Source organism: Notolepis coatsorum (genome assembly GCF_963971535.1).
Source record: "Notolepis coatsorum genome assembly, chromosome: 13".
Classification (NCBI taxonomy): domain Eukaryota; kingdom Metazoa; phylum Chordata; class Actinopteri; order Aulopiformes; family Paralepididae; genus Notolepis; species Notolepis coatsorum.
The window spans coordinates 51,476,779-51,500,605 of record NC_140177.1 but is presented as its reverse complement, the minus strand read 5'-3'; the positions used below and the strand labels follow the sequence as shown (position 1 = coordinate 51,500,605).

The 23,827-nt window shown below is 43.1% G+C and overlaps 1 protein-coding gene across 4 annotated transcripts in view; it reads left to right on the top strand.

The window, feature by feature from the left end:
- Positions 1 to 23,827, top strand: part of agap3 (ArfGAP with GTPase domain, ankyrin repeat and PH domain 3) — a gene marked incomplete at its 5' end in the record, with an annotated part of 324,184 nt that overhangs the window by 137,640 nt on the left and 162,717 nt on the right. For all 4 annotated transcript variants that reach the window (XM_084327289.1, XM_084327290.1, XM_084327288.1 and 1 more), the window contains 5 exons: positions 3,574 to 3,632; positions 8,787 to 8,874; positions 17,669 to 17,754; positions 21,381 to 21,522; positions 21,894 to 22,028. In XM_084327289.1, the coding sequence (XP_084183415.1) occupies positions 3,574 to 3,632; positions 8,787 to 8,874; positions 17,669 to 17,754; positions 21,381 to 21,522; positions 21,894 to 22,028 (510 nt within the window). The remainder of the gene's footprint in view (positions 1 to 3,573; positions 3,633 to 8,786; positions 8,875 to 17,668; positions 17,755 to 21,380; positions 21,523 to 21,893; positions 22,029 to 23,827) is intronic.

Sequence of the window (23,827 nt, the reverse complement as noted above, 5' to 3'; positions counted from 1 at the left end):
TATTCATAAAAAAAATTTCCTCCGAATTGCTTAATGATGTATTGTTAATGCCATAGGGCCATAGTCAACACAACCTGGCACCTGTGCTAAATCCCACTTATGGCTTGTACTTCTTTGCCAATCTACCTTATTTTCTGGATTATTACATTTAAATATACCCTAACGAATGCATTTCGGAGGTAATGGTGGTATGGAGACATTATAGGAAATTACAAAAACAAAAGCGGTAGCTTTTGAGCAACAACTCTCGAACCTATTGTGAACTGCACTTGCTCACCCGAAAAAGGGAACAAGTGCAGTTGAATGAAAGGGGTATTTGCGCATGTTCTAACATGCTCAAGGAGAAGTGTCAACCTCGTATAGAGAGAGGGCTTAACACAAGGCATGGCATTGAAACCAACCCTGAAAACACGCTGAAAGCCACTACTGTTCGGCAGGCACTTTTCTTCTATCAACACTATGAGATAACCAGGGCACCACGATGTGTATTGTGAGGCAGGGGGGGGGGGGGGGTCACCAAAAAAAAGTGTCAATGTTTGCCTCAAAAGTGTTACACTCGAGTTTCAGAACAGTTTGAATGATTTCAGTCTGGCTACTGGCTATATGCTAGTACACAAGTTTTTTTGTGTAATATAAATGGCAGGCCACTGAAATGTCAATGATATCATGTTTTTTAACGATTCTATCTCTGTTATCCTTATGTTTGATATTGGAGCGAGCACCTCATCGTTTCTGGTGTAGAAATGGGGGGGGCATCTGGTTATTCACCTTGTTGCCTGGAGACGCGGTGTCTAGATCCCTCTGTTAGAGATGGTATCTCCATGGGGGTTCAGATCCTGGATGAACAGAAACAGGAAAGTGGTATTTTCTTTAATGGTTGTTATGACACATGCTTGCCTATAATCCATCGCTATGGGAAAGAGGGCTGTGTGGCCTGGAGGGATGTCATTTGTGGTTTCTGGTCTGAACTCTCATATTGTTCTTTTTAATGTTCTTTCTTCAGTTCTCCTACAAAGCCATAATTATCTAGTTGAACAAAAAAAAACATGAAAGAAGTGCAGTCAAGTCTGTTAATCCTTGACTCTCTTAGAATGGATAAACATAATCGTCTTCAAAGATTACCTTTTGGTGAGATCATATGAAGATAGTCTTCACAGTTCTGAATGAAATGAGGGATGAGACAGTGTTATTTATGTCCCCCATACATCTTAACTGTTAAATCAGTGTCAGGTAGAGGGATAAACCATTGTTGCTAATTCTCTGGGGGGGGGGGGGGTGGTGGTGACACAAGTACAACTTAGCAGACATGTCCAGTAAGCAAAACCCTTTCCTTTTCTATGACAAAGCAATTACTTAGTTAGTGGTACAGTGAGGTCAAGTAGAGACGCTTGAAAGGTCATAACCTCCTGCCATTTTACAATCTGCACCAAACTGCAATGTCATGACCCTCTTTCAAGAACAATCTTACCCGTCGACACCCAGCCCACAATAGATAAAAAGTTCTACACCTTCCTGTACATTACCATGTGTTGTATCTGCATGACTATTTAATCAATCATCACACAACCTTTTGTAACCATGGCTGCAAAGTCACTTGGCAGTCAGCCCGATGGGGGGGCACTTTATTATGTCTTTAGATTGGGTGTTTCATCAAAAGTGGTTACATGTTGTTGGTTATATTATTAGTCATAATTTGAAGAATGGTTGTAAATAGGTGCCTGTGGGCATGGTTTGAGTTATCACTGTGAATTCCAATATACTGTTCATGTCAGGGCCTCAATATACATTATACTATACAGACCAAATATTATGGCAATCAATCAAAGGAGGACCAAATGGTGATGGGAACATGGCCTTATGCAGTAATGATTCTGATACAAGGAACGGGTTCATCATCTTTCTCCAACCTCCTCCACGCTCTGAAACCCCATCTTTCTCTGCAACCTCCTCGACGCTCTGAAACCCCATATTTTTCTCCAACCTCCTCCACGCTCTGAAAACCCATATTTTTCTCCAACCTCCTCCATGCTCTGAAAACCCATCTTTCTCTGAGTCCTGATAATGGTTCATATTCCATCTTTGGTAATCAGCCAAAGGAGAAGCTCCTCCTAGCCAAGGAAGATATTTGGCTAAGCTTCAGGCAGGGCTTCTCTGCTACGCTTCAGGCAGGGCTTCTCTGCTAAGCTTCAGGCAGGCTTCAAGCAGGGCCTCCCTGCTAAGCTTCAGGCAGGGCTAAGCTTCAGGCAGGGCTAAGCTTCAGGCAGGGCTAAGCTTCAAGCAGGGCCTCTCTGCTAAGCTTCAGGCAGGGCTAAGCTTCAGGCAGGGCTTCTCTGCTAAGCTTCAGGCAGGCTTCAAGCAGGGCCTCTCTGCTAAGCTTCAGGCAGGGCTTCTCTGCTAAGCTTCAGGCAGGGCTAAGCTTCAGGCAGGGCTTCTCTGCTAAGCTTCAGGCAGGGCTAAGCTTCAGGCAGGGCTTCTCTGCTAAGCTTCAGGCAGGGCTAAGCTTCAAGCAGGGCCTCTCTGCTAAGCTTCAGGCAGGGCTAAGCTTCAAGCAGGGCCTCTCTGCTAAGCTTCAGGCAGGGCTTCTCTGCTAAGCTTCAGGCAGGGCTTCTCTGCTAAGCTTCAGGCAGGGCTTCTCTGCTAAGCTTCAAGCAGGGCCTCTCTGCTAAGCTTCAGGCAGGGCTTCTCTGCTAAGCTTCAAGCAGGGCTTCTCTGCTAAGCTTCAGGCAGGGCTTCTCTGCTAAGCTTCAAGCAGGGCCTCTCTGCTAAGCTTCAGGCAGGGCTTCTCTGCTAAGCTTCAGGCAGGGCTTCTCTGCTAAGCTTCAAGCAGGGCCTCTCTGCTAAGCTTCAGGCAGGGCTTCTCTGCTAAGCTTCAGGCAGGGCTTCTCTGCTAAGCTTTAGGCAGGGCTTCTCTGCTAAGCTTCAGGCAGGGCTTCTCTGCTAAGCTTCAGGCAGGGCTTCTCTGCTAAGCTTCAGGCAGGGCTTCTCTGCTAAGCTTCAGGCAGGGCTTCTCTGATACGCTTCAGGCAGGGCTTCTCTGCTAAGCTTTAGGCAGGGCTTCTCTGATACGCTATGACATTCCTTGTGACCCTCTGAAATGTTTTTGTTCTCTTGAACCTCTTCCTCCTCTGAAGGTCCACTCCAAACCACAACCAGGACACAGGAAACTAGCTTTTTCATTCACCGGCCACAATGGCTGGTGGATCCATAAATTCACCAGACACTTTAATTATTCTACCAGCCAAACTGAATGTTAGAATAGAGTCTTGTCAACTAAATGTACCAGCTTTCAGCTGGTGCCTGGTGTTTATTTTCAACCCTGCTCAACGGGGTCCTCCCTCTGAAAGTCCACATCCCCCAGGGCCCTCCGCTGCATGTCCAAACAGCCCACAGGCAACAGGGTCTTGTTTGGCAATCTTCAGTCTCTGTTTGTTTGTTTTATCTTTCTTGTCTCTCTTTACAGCTATATTTCTTGCCTGATTCTATAGATGATCACAGCATAGAATGTGATACTGGAGGGTGAACAACATATATACAGATGTCTTGAGTCCTTTTTTTTTTCTCTTTCCCATTTAGACTCTTTCGTGAACAGCCAGGAGTGGACATTGAGTCGATCGGTGCCAGAGCTAAAAGTGGTGAGTAACTAAAGCCCCATTTTTAACTCAGGAACCCTTTGAGGACCTCCAGTGCAGTAGAGGAGGGCACTCAGAACACAGCCCTGGGGGGGCCCCCGTGTTGAGGGTAATGGATGGGGTGCAGTTGCCTGCTCTCACCACCTGGGGTCTTCCCGTCAGGAAGTCCAAGACCCACTGGCAGAGGTCATAGTTCAAGCCCAGGTTCCTGAGCTTGGCTAAGAGTTTGGAGGGGACTATGGTATTGATGATCTTTGCTGCCCTGTAACGGGTGCCTGGTGGTACTAAATCCAGATTTAATTCTGCCATTGGAAAGAGGAGATTTGGCCCGATCCATAGATGTATGACTTGGCTATAATTAGGTAATTTATAGGCCTGATATTCATATTTCTGTATTCATAAATTCTGTACTGTATCTACAAAAACCCCTGTAAATCATCTTCCCTTTAATAATTTGCTTAGAACTTTTGTACACTTGATCTCGAGAAGGTGCTAAATGAGCTCAGTGGCAATTTCACGTCTGGTCAATGTTAGCATGGTGTTATTCACCATCAAAGATGGAAAAACCTTAAATAATAATTGATATTCTCCTTTTGGTTCATTACAATTTACTCAAGCATAGTAACAGACAATATTTCTGACACTGGGAATACATTCCCTGACGTCCATATATGTCCCTAGTAGATACCAAGAACATGCAAATGGACCTTGTAGAAGTGGAGCAATCTTTCATTTATGTACTTTTAGGCAAATGTTCTGAAAATATGGCTAGGGCTTAAGAGGTCAAAGTTTGCTATTGGCCACTCATGAAAAGTTTAGTGAAACCGGTAACAGTGAAGGCTGTTACCCTGGTTTCTTTACCCATCGCAGCACGGTGGAGACAGTTTCAGCTTCTCAAATGAGCCATACTTTAATTACACACACAATATAGCACACACACAATATAACACCACACTGTTTGACTCTCAATAATAAACTTAGCTTGGTTTACATATATCACACACAGCTCAAGCCAGCTATTCCGACGCAGCCTCTCCTCGCTTTGTGTCGGTGTGTGTGTCAAACACCCACTCTCCAGGTCCAGCATGCTACTAAAAAGAGAGCATAATTAGTCAACAGGTAACACCTGTGTCAATTAACTAACTCTGGCACTGCTCCCGTGAGCCACTCCCACCCATCGCTCCCCTGCCGCAGAGCCCAAAGCAAACCACACACCACTACCACACTCGTATTAAGAAATGGCTCAATCTAGTGATCTATGCACTATTACTTTTTTCTGCAAATCGCTTAGTTACAACAAAATTGTGATGTCAGAACGGGAGGCTGCAATTCGAAACTGGTCCCAGTAAATGTCCAAACCCCCCCTCCAGCCACCCACCCAACCCCCTCCAATGTACAGTTTCTTCACCCTTGAATGTATATACATTTTCTTATGATCCGTTTCTCATAAACAGTACTGTATATTTGTATATCTTGTATGTCATAAATGTCAGGATGAAACAGTACTATATATCTGTATGTCATATATGTCATAAATGTCTTGATGAATTGAAAATGGGGGACCCTGATGTAAACAAGACGCAAGTCTTTTTCTGGTCTGCATCCCCTTAACAATTGTTTGTATTGAGCCGTACTGTATTGTACGCATTCTGCAATCTGTTAATAACGTTTTCAATCAATCAATCAATCAATCAATCATAGTATAGTTCACTCTTATTGAGACAATGGAATGCCTGATTGAGACCTTTTTCATGTCGGCAAACTAATTAGCCTAATCTTCATGGATCGGTCTGGAACACTGGGCTGAATGAACGTTTTCTTTTCTTGAAAAGTAGTTCCTGGGAGTAAAGGGTCTGGGTACGAAGTCTTTTTTTTGTGTTAATTTGTCGTTTACCTTGGCTATTTCACCTAACATTTGGATTAATTTAAATGTCAATGGGAATGCATGCTCTGTGCATGTCATACTGGTGTTGCATTTTACACTACAGAGAGAGAGAGAGAAAGAGAGAGAAGAGTAGAGAAATTGGCTGGAATTATTCCCTGGCACAGACAGGGTGATTTTTAATGAGATATGTTGGCATGGAGATGTGGGGTGGCTTGCAGCTAGGACTTGGAATGAGTGACAGTTTTAGGCTAGACTGGTGACACATTCTGGGTCTGATCCCACCCGCCACTGAAGCACACGCAGACCACTGCCAAACACACGAGAGGTGTCGTCACGTGACGGACGGAATGCCTTCATATCAATTAAAGACTGGTAGCCTCAAAACCACATCCCAACGTTCCCGTGTTTTGATACATTATTTCTGTCTTGGCCTCTTGGGCAAAGTCATTGTTGTGGTACGCCATGGAAAACCTAATGAATCTTGAGATACTGCTCGCTCAAGCGAGGACATTCACAGGAACCTCACAAAAAAACCTGCCTCATTGACTTCAGAGACTTCACGTCGTGTCCGTGGTGTTCTGCTGTCGAGGTGTTAATTGGTAGACTGCACACTCTGATGTGTGTTACCTGGACTTGGAAAAACTAGAAATGTTTCTTCCTTATCACTCGTATCAAGTCAAATCCAAGTTAATTTGTCACATACACTTTATACAATGAAATGCTTCCTCCGCTAGCCCCTCTAAACTGCATGCATCAATGATAGGAACTGTCTCAATATTGTTCACATACTGTAGTTGTGCAGAACAGAAGTTGCTCATTGTATAACCATAGTAATAGCCGTAGCAAATTTCTTATCATCATCATTATTTAGTATTATCCCTCATGTATTGGCAGTCGACCCACATCCCTTGGGAAGTGTGAATGTGACGCATCACCAGAAAAGCACTCAACTGTCTTTAACTATGAATGAACACGACCACTCTTAACCTACCGTACCATCTTTTGATAATAACGTTTGTAAACGTTGCTCCTCTGAAAAGCTAGAACGGAGTTAAATGGTTGTTCGCCCGAGGTGCTCAGCTGTCCAGACCCAGACTGGCAGTGTGGAGTGGATGTCAAACATACATCTCCAGCTTTTCATCTTTTATGAAATGTGCTGATACAGCAGGCTGATTTAACGAGGACTACAAACCAGCGGGCCACAAACCTTCATAGTCACCACAGCAGGAACGGTTCTTTTGTAGTTTCAGTCTATTTTTGTTGATTCATAGCTTATTCGTAGTTACACTGAATAGCGAACCTCGTTAAAATCTGCTTCCTACCCTATGAAGAGTAAAACTGTTACGAGAGCGAGAGAGAGAGCGAGAGAGAGAGAGAGAGACTTGGCCACCAGATCCTTTCTGCTACCTCAAACGTCCCTGTAATTAGAACCATACCTGCCTTTACCTTCCACTAACGATCTGAAGGAGAGGAGGCTGTTAACGGGTGGGGGTGGAGGAAGAGGGCGTGTTGGGAGCCTTTGTTCTTGCCAGACGTGCTGGCATCATCCGCCCACCCTCCGACATACATCTCCCTGAAGGCACCATAGTCGAGGCTGGTCTAGACACCAGGGAGAGGGAGCTGAGAAGATTTTATGTTTTTAAGATTAAAACCAGCCACATACTGGTGTATACATGTACCTCATTGACCTTGCACTGCATTCTCAGCATTATCTCTAAAGTAAAGTTGAGCACCCAAGCCTGCTTTTCAGTAACCTAATCATATCAAACTCAGTGAAGAAAGTCCTGTACTCTGAGCATCACAGTATTGTATTTACTTGCATCAATACTTGCACCATGTTTTTTTCCCTTCTTCATATTATCATATTAAACCATCAATAAAAGACCATGAACATGTTAGTAAATAAATGTATGTTAAACTGAGCAAGAGCAGAGCATGGGTTTTTATGTAATTGTATTTCATATAATACTACCTTTCCAACATGACTGCACGCGTGAATACTTTCCCTAAGCGGGTTGTACTTCCGCGTTCGGTTTGCGCGATCTGATTGGCCACCGACGTTTCTGGTCATGTGACATGTGCGCCAATCGCGTGACGCCTAGTTCTGCGCCTATTTCTGGGTCTAACAGCCTGCAAACTACCTAACGCCTAGTTTATCACTGGTTAAGCTTAGGCGACTCTTTCGAAGTTGGTTAAGGTTAGAGTTTGGAATCAGGGCTGGTGTTCTATCGCCCTGCTCTAAGTCTTAGACAAACTTTAACCTTAACCAACTTCGAAAGAGTGCCTAAGCGTAACCGGTGTCAGAACTAGGCGTCACACGATTGGCGCACATGTCACATGACCAGAAACGTCAGTGGCCAATCAGATTGTGCAAACCGAACGTGGAAGTACAACTCGCTTAGGGAAAGTATTCACGCTGACTGCACCAGGCACGTGCACACATAGAGGCCAAGGGGTTCTTGAGCACCTGCCTTTTTGAGCCTCATCAAAAAAGTGCCCTTTTTGAAGAAGAAAATTCTTTTTTTAATTTTTATTTTTTTACCGTTACGCATATAGACTGCCCTTCCAACTGAAAAATGTCAGGATAGAATCAAAATATTAGGTAAAGAGAGAGAGATGCCCCACATTCCATTGCAGTTTGCACGGCCTCCTCAGCGTGCCTCTCCGCGGACCTATATATTTTATGCATAGCGTGGGTGGTGATAATGATAGAAACCGCTGTGGCGCATACAGTTGAATGCTGGTATTACACTCATTGAGGGACACGAATAAGTGAATTCCGATGGGATTTGGGAATCTCAAATACAAATCGGGATTGGAATAAAAAATGCATTTATATTAAACAATACAGAATATACAGCACTTCTTGGGGTCTGTAGGGTAAGCACTTATTCCCTCCCCCCTGAACATTTATGGAGATGTATGGGCCTTTTAAGTCAGTGATAAAAGTGTCTTTCAAGGATAAGTGAGCTCCTGCACTGATTATTATAGTTCAATATTCAATATTTGATCACCAAAAACCCCCAAAAAGCTTAAAAAGGGGGCCCCCCGCCCGAAAAGGGCCCTTAAAAATCGTGCGCGCGCTCGGTTAATATATACACACAAGTGTAATGCCCTTTTCAGCCTTTGAGCACCTGCCCCTCTAAAGTCCTGTGCACGTCCCTGGACTGCACCCTACGCTCCTTGTGGGTGTGTGATTATCTCTTTTGTTCACTAGTGCAACCATCGCGTACAAATGCACCTGTGTCAGTGGTGTGTTTCTGTGTTTGCAGGGCATTGTGGGTAATCTGTCCAGTGGGAAGTCTGCCTTGGTCCACCGATACTTGACAGGCACGTATGTGCAGGAGGAGTCCCCTGAAGGTAAGTGCACCATGTGTCTGCTGCTAAGGGTAGGAACCGTGGCCTGGAGCGGTGACCTGTGTCAACCCTGCCAGACAGGCTTGACACATGTCACATAAAAGGTGTAACACAGATAGGAAAGAAGATAATAGTATGACTTGACATTACTGAAACAAAGACAAAACAAAACATGGGATTTGGTGAGGGGGCGGGTGGGAGTTTATAGTTGTATGCATGTGATTATCACTGTAACCTAGGTGTTAAGGTGTTAAGTGCAACAGGACTATGCCTTTTCTTGTTCCTTCCCCTCGGGCCTTGATGTTATCTTGCTAATCTACCACCATCTGCTGGTCATTTGATAATCTACTGCCTCATTTTGTTGTTCTGTAGGAACTAGGGGTTGATTAGAGGTGGAGTTTCATAATGAGGATATATTTAGAATTTTAGATGGTAACAATGGCGGTATTATTTGTTTTCCTTGGTGAGACATCTAAAAATAAGGCTTTAGGAGTACAAGTGCTTTTTGGGAATGCCTGTTTCCAACAGTGCAATTATTATATAATATTCATGTTGAGCAACACTGGCTGCGCAACATTTTCACAGCACTCTCTGTACAACCTTATTTGTATTTGACTGTATTTATAGTGTGTGTGTATTATATATATATATATATATATATATATATATATATTAGGGGAATCACCAGAGGCCTCACGATATGATACTATTACGATACTTGAGTCACGATACGATGGTATTGCGATACTAAATATATTGCAATATGCTGAGTATTGCGATATTAATATTGCGATTTATTACCTTTTTTCAACTGCAAAGTAAAACTTTGTCAACAAGTTTTATCTAATAAAATTAAGTTCAGTCTGTTCATCTCACTTCAATAATTTTTATTGCAGAACATGGTATTTTCTCAAGCAGACGGATCTGTGTTGCATGTACCTGACAAACTGAACTGTTTGTATTACAGTCATATTCCAACATGCACACGTGTGCGTGTGTCGACTACTGTACTATTACAGGTATTGAAATTAACAATGCAAATAAATAATTAAATATCGATACTTGGCATCGCTGTATCGATACAGTATCGCCACACAAAGTATCGCGATACTACTACGTATCGATATTTTCCCCCACCCCTAATATATATATTAGTATGGCTGTATATGGACGGGAGGCTTGTCTTTGCGCAGGTACTGCTTTATGGAATGTGTCTTTTCGACTGTTGTCGAAGCTAATGGTCAGCTGTTCTTTTTGTCAGTAGAAATTATATGCGTATATTTATACCTCAGCATCATCATTATACAGGTATATTGCCTAAAACCTACTGACTGTCACACCCAGTTGAAAGCCTTAACAGCTAATTGTTCTAGCTTTTTACAAGCATCCACAGAATCAGACAGACTGGCATTGATTGATTGCCACAGAACAATACTTCTATTGACGTTTTCATGTAGAGGTAGCAGGAATATTGCATCTCCAAGGAGTTGGGTTTGTTTTGTGTTTTTGTTATTGGTTTGTATTAAAACTTCACAATCCGGTGAGAGATGGCAGAGAGATAATTGTCTTTCTTCCTTTTGACTCTTTATCTATTTATTTGTTATTTCTGCCACACCGCCGGGTGTCTTGAGAGATGAGCAAAGCATTGCCAGTGAATGAGTTTATCTATAGAATGCTAATTCCTAATACATGAAGGTAAAAACGTAGGCCTGGGCTTAAAGCACAAATCCTGCTAAACCTTTCATTTTCTCAGGGACAGGAGATTAAAGTCCCTGCCTGTCAGCCTGTGAATGTAAACAGTTTTGTGTTAGATGGACCTTTCTTTAGAGTTATAAGCCCCTCTCACAGGATGAAAGATGCATCTTGTCATATATATATATATATATATATCAAATATTTTTTCCCTTTATCGCCAGAATCATGACATTGACTTTCTGGACTAGAGGTAAAAGTTCTGAAACAGAAAGATGTTGGCAAACCCAGAACTGACGCTCTTTTGAGGGGTTTGCTGTGTTTCATTTTCGTGTAATTATAGTGAGGACGAGACATGAAGCGCATAATTAGTTTCTGGCATTTTGCTGCACCAAGGGAGAGAAATCCTCATAGCTTAATTAGTCCTTGAGAAATCAATGGCAGACATGCTGGAGAAGAGAACTGGAGTGCTGTTTGTGTGATGAAGGAAATCTTTTCAGATCTCCTCCTTGCTTTTTTGATAGATGACTGCGAGTTGCCGTGATACAGCCTCTCTCTCGTGATCAGCGGTTGGCAAAAGGTTCCTGTTGGGGTTCACTGACACCGGCATTACCTCGGGTCTATAAACATTACCTTGCAGGCGGCGAACAGAAGCTCTGCTTAGCAAAGGTTTGGTGTTGGCTGGTTTCTACAATGTTTTGTTCCTGGGCTGCTGCTGTGATATCTGAGGGGAAAAGGAACCAGGGTGGGTTGCCATGGCAACACCGGATGGAGCTCCATTGGATTGTGGCTCTGTGTCAAGGTCTGAGCCTCCGCCTTAAACAGAGTATGCTCGCTGCGTGCTAACCATGCCTACCAACTTACCACGTCTCTCTCAGGCTTCCTGCAAGGCTGCGTGCTAACCATGCCTACCAACTTACCACATCTCTCTCAGGCTTCCTGCAAGGCTGTGTGCTAACCATGCCTACCAACTTACCACGTCTCTCTCAGGCTTCCTGCAAGGCTGCGTGCTAACCATGCCTATCAACTTACCACATCTCTCTCAGGCTTCCTGCAAGGCTGCGTGCTAACCATGCCTACCAACTTACCACGTCTCTCTCAGTCTTCCTGCAAGGCTGTGTGCTAACCATGCCTACCAACTTACCACGTCTCTCTCAGGCTTCCTGCAAGGCTGCGTGCTAACCATGCCTACCAACTTACCACATCTCTCTCAGGCTTCCTGCAAGGCTGCGTGCTAACCATGCCTACCAACTTACCACATTTCTCTCAGGCTTCCTGCAAGGCTGCGTGCTAACCATGCCTACCAACTTACCACATCTCTCTCAGGCTTCCTGCAAGGCTGCGTGCTAACCATGCCTACCAACTTACCACTTCTCTCTCAGGCTTCCTGCAAGGCTGCGTGCTAACCATGCCTACCAACTTACCACGTCTCTCCCAGGCTTCCTGCAAGGCTGCGTGCTAACCATGCCTACCAACTTACCACTTCTCTCTCAGGCTTCCTGCAAGGCTGCGTGCTAACCATGCCTACCAACATACCACTTCTCTCTCAGGCTTCCTGCAAGGCTGCGTGCTAACCATGCCTACCAACTTACCACTTCTCTCTCAGGCTTCCTGCAAGGCTGCGTGCTAACCATGCCTACCAACTTACCACTTCTCTCTCAGGCTTCCTGCAAGGCTGCGTGCTAACCATGCCTACCAACTTACCACTTCTCTCTCAGGCTTCCTGCAAGGCTGCGTGCTAACCATGCCTACCAACTTACCACTTCTCTCTCAGGCTTCCTGCAAGGCTGCGTGCTAACCATGCCTACCAACATACCACGTCTCTCCCAGGCTTCCTGCAAGGCTGCGTGCTAACCATGCCTACCAACTTACCACATCTCTGTAGGCTTTCTGCAAGGCTGTTAGCCTCCTCTCTATGCAGAAGCCGAATAACAAAATAACCTTTTTCTCTGCACAAGCAGCCCTTTGATTAGCATGCCACTCTAGCTAAATAAAGATAATCTTTCTGTAAAGTCCTAATGCTTTATTAGCTTGCCATCGCTACAGTTCTTTCACCTCGGGATAATGCCTCAGCTCGGCTGTAAATAGAGACAACGGCTTCCTGAATGGTTATGTAATCGAGATGTATATTTCAGTTTCCATCCATGCTTATAGCAGAACTGCAAGCCTGCATTATAGAGACTATTAACGGACTGTTCCTGTATTCTCAATAGGCGTGATCCTATCATAAAGCACACACATGCTCTGGAGATATTTTGGAGAGTGTTCTTAGAAATCTTTTATCTTCTTTTATCACTCCAGTCCAATGATCTTCTCTGGGATGGTTTTACTATTATGCTTATTCCCCTTTTTTGGGAAGGTTTTACTATGCTTATTCCCCTCCTCTGGGAAGGTTTACTTTTACTATGTTTATTCCCCTTCTCTGAGAAGGTTTTACCGGTACTATGCTTATTCCCAGTGATGCCACAGATTACTTGTAAAAATAATCTGATTACTGATTACTCCTTTAAAAAGTAAAGTTACTTTACTCATTACTTGATTATCAAAGTTACTTTGAAAGTAACTAGGTTACGAAGTCGTCGTCATCCCCCCCTGCTGCTGCCACAACATAAGAATGACAACAGTTTTTGTTTGTTTTTAAATAATGCTTTATTGAAAGTGTATAATGTCATAAATCATGATTGGCTGCTCAGACAGGTCATCATGAGACGTCATCAGCCATCAGGCCATTATAAGGTCACAGCTGTCCACTGCTCAGGCACTCTAGGACAGTGGTTCCCAAACGAAATAAAATAGAAAATGTATATATAATTTTAATAAAAAATACATTTGTAAAAACATTGTAAAAACCGTTATATTAATAAAACATGTTATTATAGTTTGTTATTCTCATGTGTGGCTGTGTGCGTGCGAGCGCACGTCCCATCTCCGGTCTAGCTGACTGCACCCCTGGCTCTCTTATCATCAGCATTATGAGATAGTAACTAAATAGTCATTTGGAAAAGTAACGGTAATCAGATTACTGGCTTGTAAAAAGTAACAAATTGGATGACTATTTACTGAAAAAAGTAATCAGATTAGAGTAACTAGTTACTTAGTAACTAGTTACTGGCATCACTGCTTATTCCCCTTCTCTGGGAAGGTTTTACTATGCTTATTCCCCTTCTCTGGGAATGTTGGTTGGTTCTATTACCTCCCTTCTCTGGGAAGGTTTTACCATGCTTTTGAAAGGGGATTCCCAGGCATACAGAGACATTGTATCTCAGTTCTGGCTCAAATCTCCCAAGCTCGACCTCAATAGGAGGAAAGCTGGCTTGAGTTATTTGAGTCTCTGTCTATTGCACAATACAACTGGACTTAAGAGTGGGTGGAAGAATTCTGGTGAGAATCCTCTAGTGATGCACCGATGTGAAAATTGTGGCCGATACCGATATTAATATTGCTGTTCTGGCCGATACCGTTATTTACCGATGTCGATATCTCTGTATACTATAGAAAACACTTTTTTATGATAATCAAATAAAGAGCTATTTTCCCAAACGCATTTAATTTTTTTTACTTTTGTAACTTATTTTCAGAAATGACTGATATTTTTAAACTATTTAAAGGCCAACTTGCAGGTTGTATTTTTGTTCAATAAACAATGTGACTAGGGTTAGGGTGACTTTCATGAAGAGGGGGAAAAAAGTATCGAAATTGACCCAGTTTTAGCGTTTTTATCAAACATTTTGTCGACCAAACCACAACCTCCACGCACATGCATATTTTAATCCATGGTTCATAACGTGCGTGTGTCATCTTAATGATGACGTCACACCAGGTGCAGGGCAGCGAGGGGCTCTGAGAGTCACAGGCAGGTAGTGGCAGGAAGCAGAGAGCCTTGTTACTACTAGCCGAGGAGTGAATGAATGAAAATGTATCTGTTTCACCTAACACTATTGCTCCGTGATCATAGCCATTCATCTCTAAAGCTAACCACTATTTGTAAACGCCACAACCACGTTACCATATTTGTAATAATGTAAATCATTGTGTCGTTGTACATATTGTGTATATAACGTTAGTAGCTAAGTTAGATAGCTTCGATTTAAAATGGTTCTCTCCTCTTTGTATACCTTTGTCCTCACAAGTATTCTGCCAGGGAACTTATGGACACGACAATAGTAATAAGTAATAAGGTGTTTGAGCTTTTAACGTTAGTTAGCTAATAGCTATCGTGGTAGCCCGTTTCGTGACTGTGATGCACCGAGTGCTATCCGAGGGGCTGCTATCGTATCAACATGCCGTGACGTGTAGCTTGCTAGCCGGCATGATGCGTGTGCAGTGCTTTGCCCCACAGGTCTGAGAAGAGGACCTGCACATTTTACTCGTTCCCCAAACTCTTTTACATGCCCCGATTTAAAATGGTTCACGACAGTAGACATAATGCTAACGTTAGCGGGGTAACGTTAGCCAGAGCCATATAGCCAGTAGTACTATGACCCGGACGGGGATCAGGCATAAGTTGCCTGGAGTGACGTCACGGCCCTGCTAGCGTCTGATGAGCTTTTTGATTTGCTCCGTACATGTTATTCGTGCATGGACCTTTTTAACCCTTTCTGAGTGGCATTTCCGGCGTCAAATGGAAAAAAATAAATAATGAAATTAGATACCAATGATGTAAATTACCCATAATTGAAGAGTAGGGTTTAACCTGCAAGTTGGCCTTGCCAAAACATGTAAAAAATAAAAATAAAGATAAAAGATTTTTTTTTTTTTCTTTTTTTTTTTTTTTTTTTTTTTTAAATATCGGTCCTATCTTGATATCGGACCGATACCAATGTGTAAAAAAACTGCCATATCGGCCGGTATTATATCGGCGGCCGATATATCGTGTATCACTAGAATCCTCCCATTTGCCAAGCGGGCTGAGGTGGACTTAACCATGTGGAAGTGTGTGGCTCAAGTGGATCTGTATAGCATGTTGTCCCAGGAACAATGGGTACCCCTTCCATGGTATGACTCACACACGTTCAGTAAGGTGGGATCTGAAGTTCTTCAATACCGAATACCGATACCTTGCATTCAATACCAATACCATTAGAGTACTTTTTTTCAATACTTCATGCGTGGTTCAGATACTAAGAATGCTTGCTGTTGAGAACAGGCCTCCCGGGTCCAAGGCAATGGCTAAAAGGCAGCATGTATGCTTTGTGTTGATTTGTCAATCAAGTCATGTTTTTCTTAAATTTTCTTTTCAGTTAAAGTACTGAAAGCTGGTATTGTTTTTCAATACCGGGTAGTATTGATTTGATTAAATCGATACCTTGATGGGCGACAGTGGCTCAGGAGGTAGAGCAGTCGTCTGGTAATCCAGAGGTTCCCGGTTCGATTCCCGCTCCTCCCGGGAAGCGTGTCGAAGTGTCCTTGAGCAAGACACTTAACCCCTAATTGCTCCTGATGAGCAGGTTGGCACCTTGCATGGTCGCCTCCGCCGTCGGTGTGTGAATATGTGAGTGAATGGGTACAAATGTGAGGAACAAATTGTAAAGCATTTGGATAAAAGCGCTATATAAATGCAGCCATTTACCATTAGATGGTATTGATTTTCAATACACAATGCTAATTCCTACTCCCCTGTTACGTAAGATGCAGATAACAAATGTGGTTATGAAACACTCATCTGCAGTGCAGACGGAGTTGTTAGTCTGATTACTTTTTACATTGACCATTTCTTCAGCATCCCATATTTAACATAATATGTGCTCATCCGTACGTTATTTAATTTCAGCTGAGACTGCACCAGGCACACTCTCGTATTCATATTTTCATTCCAGGGGACGTCTCTCGCCTCCCAACTCTCTCATTTGAATGTTTTTAATCTCCGCTGATTTCCAACGATATGCAAAATCCAATTTGCTGTGAGGTATTTCCCATTGGTCTGTACTTTTATCTGCAAAGAAGATGTACATGATGCAGTCGACTGGAAGGGAAGCGGAAGGAAGGCTGCTCGGGAACTTGAGCGCTCGCTCCTCCTCACCAGTGTCCCGGGGTTCTCTCTCTCTCTCTCTCTCTCTCTCACATCCCTTTCCCTCCTCTCTCTCTCTACCCCTCTCTCTCATCCCTTCCCCTCCGCTCTCTCCCTCTCCCTCTCCCTCTCCCTCTCCCTCTCTCTGGGTTCTGAATTATTCTACATGTATCATCACTTTATTAAAAAGAGTACTGCATGTCCCCCCTGCTCTGTTTGCTGCAGGATGCCTCTGCTGTGTTAACTTTGACCATGGAGTGTGTAGTGAGTGAGTGATGTGTACTTGATAATGAGCCGGCCAGACAGTGTTTGCGAGTGAGGTGTGTGTGGGGGGGGGGGGGGGGGGGGTCCATGGCTTGTGAGCCTGTGGCTGTGACAGGGCATTGCAGCAGAACAGGTTCTCTCAGCAGCTGTGCATTAGAGGCGCTAAATGACAATTTCCCCTCCTCCTCCTCCCACGTAATTGGCTCCAAAGAGACGTGGTTTCCTTACTATTCTCCCAGACATAGTCAGCGGGTACAAACCGAGACCCAGGACTGATGCTCTCACATCCCCCTGAACCCTTTCTGAGTCGGGCGTGATGTGATATGATGTTTGGTGGATAATCCAGCACATCCAAATTGTCATTTTGGCTTATTGTCAGTGCGCAGTCTTATGTTGCCCAGCCTTTTTGCAACTTTGGAAACCCTAGATAGAGACAAAATAATTAAATTGAGAATTGAGATTCTATGTTCTAAGATTAAAAATCGTTTCACCAAAAAATAATCTTTTTTTCTTGTGATATGGTTTCAACTTTCTCATGACTTTAGAACTATAAATCGTTTGTTCTCTAAATCCTACAGGTTGCCAAGCTATTGGCAAACGCATTAGCCATGAAAAAGACTCACACAATATAAGCTTTGTAACACAAAGGTTAATAGCAATCTAGACTCTAATCTATTGAATTGCTTAGACAATCATGATTTGAGAATCAATTTTAACTCTGATTGAAACCGAATCAAACTGTGAGATTCCCAAAGATTCCCAGCCCTACTACATACACTATTGATTAACATGTTGCAACATGTTAATTAAAGTTTGTAATCTCCTCCTACTCAGGTGGACGTTTCAAGAAGGAGATTGTGGTGGATGGACAGAGCTATCTTCTTCTGATCAGAGATGAAGGAGGGCCTCCAGAGTTACAGGTATACACTTTTATAATCTGAGTTTTTATACAGTGTTTGCTGCAGATTAATCCATTAATCCCACTTTACTAAAACGTATCATAGTATTTCCAAAGAAGTATCATGTATCTCGATCATTTTGTGGTCACTACAGTGATGGTAGGTGGAAATCCCATGATATCTTCATTGGTATCATGGTTTTACTTGGATTATACTGTGCTATTACTTAAGTAAAAAATAAGCACCGTGGTGAAACATGACTTACCATGGCAGTACCATGGTAAATTATTCATACAATGGCTGGTACCATGGTACAACAAAAATTACCCTTAAACTGTGATATTGTTTTTGTAAGGACTACTGCAAAGCAAGATATGGATGTGATAACATGGAATTAATAATTAGAACAGTTGTTTCACTGCTGGACTGTGCTGAGCAGCACTGCGGTATTATTTTGTGGTCATTCTGCCCGAATGCTGAGCAGGGACGGCACCAGATTACATCTGGCCAAAAGCAATCGTTCAGCTCCCAAACACACAGTGCATAATCATCCTATTAGTATGGATGAAACCGTTTCTCCATATCTCCTCCCATTTCACACAGGTATGCTTTGCCAGGTCCTCATCTCCCGATTAGGGAAACATGCTGTTGCTTTTGGTCGTGTTTCAAGCTTTTCCCAAAGGTGGTAAATGAACAGGAGTGTCCATGTGCTCCAACCTCCTGTTGAGAGGTTGTGCAGCCATCAGCCTCTTATCCACACCTGCACTCGAGCCATGAGTGGCCAGGGAGTGTTAGTGGTTTCAGTTTATCCACTACCTCCCCTGCGCTCTAGTGGCCTTTTACATTGGGCTTTCTTGGTCAAGTGCTGGATTGTTTCCACTACAGTACTTCACTTCCACTGGACATTTTCAAGCATAATGTAGCATTGGGAGCGATGGACAGAAACGCTCACTTTGTACAAGTTGCAGCAGCAACCGTTAATGTCATAAATACATTATGACGACAGATTCCCCACAAAACTTGCATCTTGACACAGATGTGGGTTTATGACATTGTCATTGTAAACTTGTTTAGGTAGCGGCTTCCAAAGTACCACTGAGGAAATGCAAACATGGCCTCTGTGCCGTTGATAAGCAGCTATCTCTACCTGGCCTGCCAAGACTCTTGAGTTAAGAATACACCTTTACGGGGGCGGCTGGGTAGCGCAGTGGACTAAGCACTCGCCTACCACCGCACAGACTCTGGGATCGAATCCAGCTGTCAGCGGTACCTCCGGCTTGGTCAGTCGTCCCTACTAACACAATTGGCAGTGTTAGCGGGTGGGAAGCCGGCGGGGTATGAGTCCTGGTCGTTGGGAGGGAATCTGGGGGAGATAACATGAACCTCTGCACGTGTTACGTTCCCCCAGTGAAACTCCTCGCTGTCAGGTGAAAAAAAACGGCTGGCGACTCCACATGTATCGGAGGAGGCATGTGGTAGTTCTACACCCTCCCCAGGCCGACAGTGGGGCAATGCGCGCAATGACCAGGAAGGGAATTGGCATAATGACTAAATTGGGATGGGTGAAAAATACAGAAAGCCTAAACATAAATAGAATTTAAAAAATAATACACCTTTATTCATCTCTGTGGGGAAATTCGGGTGTCATAGCAGGTGCAGAGTCTACCCCAGGTACAAATATAAATATCCAACCCAAGTCTACCCTGTATAAATATACAATACCCCTTACTAAATCCTAGTCTACCCTGGTATAAATAAACACATTTGTAAGTGTACAAATACGAATATGATTGAAGGTGTGATTATATAAATCAGTCATATGCTAGTCATTGTGCAAAGTGTGCAAGAGTCCATGCATGGGTTCACTTCAGTAGTTAGTCTATCGGTTATAATAGTCCTCCAGTTATCTAGTCTTCCAGCGGTTAACCAAGTCCTTGCTCTCGTTGTGGAGCTTGACGGCTTCTGGCACAAATAACTGACCATGGCGGTTTGAGGGGTCCTCCAGGATAGCGTCCAGCTTCTTTCTCCTTCTCCTCTCTCCATAACCACCTATGTCTGCATTATGCTTGATGAGATGAGCGAATAGCAATGACTTCTGAGCTCTCTCGTCAGCTCCCTGTATAATTAGCGGCGTAATTAGAGTCCTTCATTATGCTCCCCACTGACTGGAGGCTAGATTTGCCATTCATTCCCCGTGGGGGCTGAGGCCATAACGTGAACGCTGGATGGAGGGGAGGGTGATGCAGGACTATAGCCGTCACCTGATTCTCACTGGTAGCACTGCTCCTTTAGCCTCTTCCTCATAACCCATGGTGATCATAATGTCCTTATTCCGTGAGAAGGGAAACCTCTCTCACCCCTATGCCCATTACTGCGCCGCAAAGAAGTCCCGAATATGTAACTTATGATGCAGGGAAAGCCTGCGGTTCAGGGACTGTGATAGCAGTGAATACATGATAGGAAAGATAATTGTCAAATGGTAGTATTTGATGATTCTTCAATACTCCACTGTTTTTATAAGGCTGTTGCTATACTGCCCCCTTGTGTCTGCATATCAAACTTCAGCCACTGTTGGCCCTCGAGACAGAAAAATAGTAAACTGCTTTGCATGCTAATGACTTGACTCAGGCATGCATTATTTCAGAGAGCCGGTCTTAAAGGTTACATTTATTCATTGAAGATGACTCAAGATGACTCTTTCCGAATGCTCTGATTAACCTTATGGAACACGTGCATAAAGATTGCGACTGCCTGGTTTCACATGTGCACCTGTCTGTCTGACTATACAATGTGTCCACCACATGTCGGCATCCATTCGCTCTTAGTGGTATGTATGGATATCTGGAAGGAAGAGGTGGTTCAGGACGACATAATTCTAGGAAGCCTGTATCTTTATGCACTTCTTGGTCCATTGTGGAGTGAAAGCAACTGTTTTAATGCAAGAAATTCAATACACACATTTGTTTTGAGTGTGCTGGTTCACTTAATTCAAGATTTTAAGTTCCACTGTAATCATAACAACTATACTACCTCAACTATAGTCTACCCATATAACCCATGTATGATAGCATGTACAATAATGCTGTATATACCGTATATATTTGATATATTTACTATATATATATTTATCCACAACTGTCTGAATATACCTGCATATAATCCTTTTTATATAGCTATTTATATACCTGCAATATAACCCATATAACTGTATGACAGCATGTACAGTAATGCTGTATATACGTATACATTTATCCACATCTGTCTGTACATAATCCTGCATATAATCCTTTTTACATACCTGTAGATACTATATCTGTACATATTCCTTACCTACTCTTTAGTTTTACCACTGACCAGTATGACTTACTAATGTACAATAGTGTTTACTTTTTATACCTGTATCACTGTCAATAATAACAGTGGAACACTGTACTGTACCTACATCTGATTAGCACTATTACTCAGTAGTAGTTATATATTTTATATCTACTTTAATCACCTGTACATTTTTACCTGTATATTACTATTGCACTTTACTGTTGCATTTGCACTTTGGTTATATGACAAACTTATTTTTGTTGTGCTGTATAATGACAATACATTTGAATCGAGTCAAAATCTAAACCACCTCCTGTCTCTGTCCTCAGTTTGCTGCCTGGGTGGACGCAGTGGTGTTTGTCTTTAGCCTGGAGGATGAGATCAGCTTCCAGACCGTCTACAATTACTTCTTGCGCCTATCCAGCTACAGAAGCACAGCGGAGGTCCCTATGGTCCTGGTCGGAACGCAAGGTGTTGTGACTATGCCTGACGTAAAGCCTCACCAAGATATGGAATTGTATAGTTGACATGGAAAATCTTGTTTTCTCATGATAAAAACACGTGAATAACTGGAATGACCATTGATATGTTCCGTTAAACTGTGTTTTCTCACGATGAAAACATGTGATTAACTGGAATAACTATTGATATGTTCAGTTAAACTGTTTTCTCATGATAAAAACACAAATAACTGGAATAACCATTGTTATGTTCAGTTATACTGTTTTCTCATGATAAAAACACGAATAACTGGAATAACCATTGATATGTTCAATTAAACTGTTTTCTCATGATAAAAAAAATTAATAACTGGAATAATATTTGTTTGCCCCCTCACCCAGATGCCATCAGTGCTGCCAATCCCAGAGTGATTGATGACTCGCGGGCCAGAAAGTTGTCCAATGACTTGAAGCGCTCCACATACTATGAGACCTGCTCCACCTACGGCCTCAACGTGGAGAGAGTCTTCCAGGATGGTGAGGCATTAAAAGGATAAATACAGGCTATTTTCAACCTGGACCCTATTTTTCTATCATCTGATCAAAGTCTTGTCTGTTTGACTGTGCGTTTGTTTTCTGGACACGCTGCCTGCTGTTCTCCCAGCTGTGATTCAAACCAATGAGCCAACAGTGCATAGTCCAAACACTTCCTCAAAAGCAGACAAATATGAAATTGAAGTGACACATTTTGTGTTTTTTGGTCACATTCTTTGTGTGTTGCGCCGTGAACTTACAGCGGGAGAGCTGCAGCCCGCCGGCGAAAAACCCAACTCACTCATTCGGGGCCCAGTGGATGGGACTATGGTCAGAATTTAGTGGTACGATTAACAGATGAAAAGTATGTTTGAAAATAAACAGAACTGTCGGGGCGGCTAGGTGGTGTAGTGGGCAAGGCACTCGCCACCAGTGTGGAGACGCACGGATTCGCGTGTTCGAATCCAGCTCTCCACATTGTTTTCAGTTTAGCTGGTCGTCCGCAGTAATACACATTGGCCGTATTACGGGGAGGGAAAACTGAAGGGTGGGGATCGAACGTTGTGAACAAGCGACTCCTACAAGTCGGTTGGTGCGCCTGCGCAGTAGAATCAGGAAGTGTCGGGGGCAGCGTGAGCCTCCCACGCGTTACTCCTCGACACTGAGAGATCGAGCTGCGCAGGTGAAAAGATGCGACTGCTGTTACCTCAAGTACCGGAGGGGACTTGTGCTATGTATGACTTAGTCCACATTGCAGCCGGCTTGTGGGAGGCAAGAAACAGCGTTCGTGACAGGGGAGGGTTGAATTGGATGATACGAAATTGGGATGGGAGAAAAATATAGAAAAATGGGAGAAAAAGTGGATCAAAAAAAAAGAAAATAAACAGAACTGTCCATGAAGTATAGCTTGGCGCTATGGGTGGGCGGTATGGCCTAAAATGTATATCACAGTATATTTCGAATTTTGGACGGTAATGGTATATCGCGGTATATTTGTTTTTCTTATAATAATAATAATAATAATAATAATAATAATAATAATAATAATAATAATAATAATAATAATAATAATAATAATAATAATAATAAAAAATGCTTTAGGAGCAGTACAAGAATTGACTATAATATAAACTACCGGTATGATTTTTTTTCTTCTCTTTTACTTGTGGTTCCAAGTGGTCATAATCTGTCCTGTGTAAATATTTCCCTCTTTTTGGTTACCAAGTAACAAGTCCACGAAAAGTGGTTGTTTTTGCCTCTTGGTCTAACGTTATTGCAATAAGCTCAAGAAACGCCAATAATACTTCTAGCGGAAGCCCCTTTCCAACTAATTCTCCTTCTTTGATCGCGTCTGGAACGGGAGGCCTGTACCCGTTCCGCAACTGTAAGTTACTTCCGGGGTAGGCCTGATTGGCCCCGACAGGCACGTGACGCGGCAAACTCAGGACGCGCAACGAGGCTGCTGAGAGCTGTCGTGCGGAAATAGGCTGTCTATTGCCATTCTCTAACACAAACTCTAACCTTAACCAGCTCCTTAACAGCGCCTAAACTTAACCGTTCTAACCTTAACCAACTCCGAAACAATGCCTAACCTTAACCTTAACCTTAACCATGCCTAACCTTAACCATAGAAAGAATATTGCCATTCTCTAAGACAAACTCTAACCTTAACCAGCTCCTTAACAGCGCCTAAACTTAACCGTTCTAACCTTAACCAACTCCGAAACAATGCCTAACCTTAACCTTAACCTTAACCATGCCTAACCTTAACCGGCGAAAGAATACACGTTAAAAAAAAATCA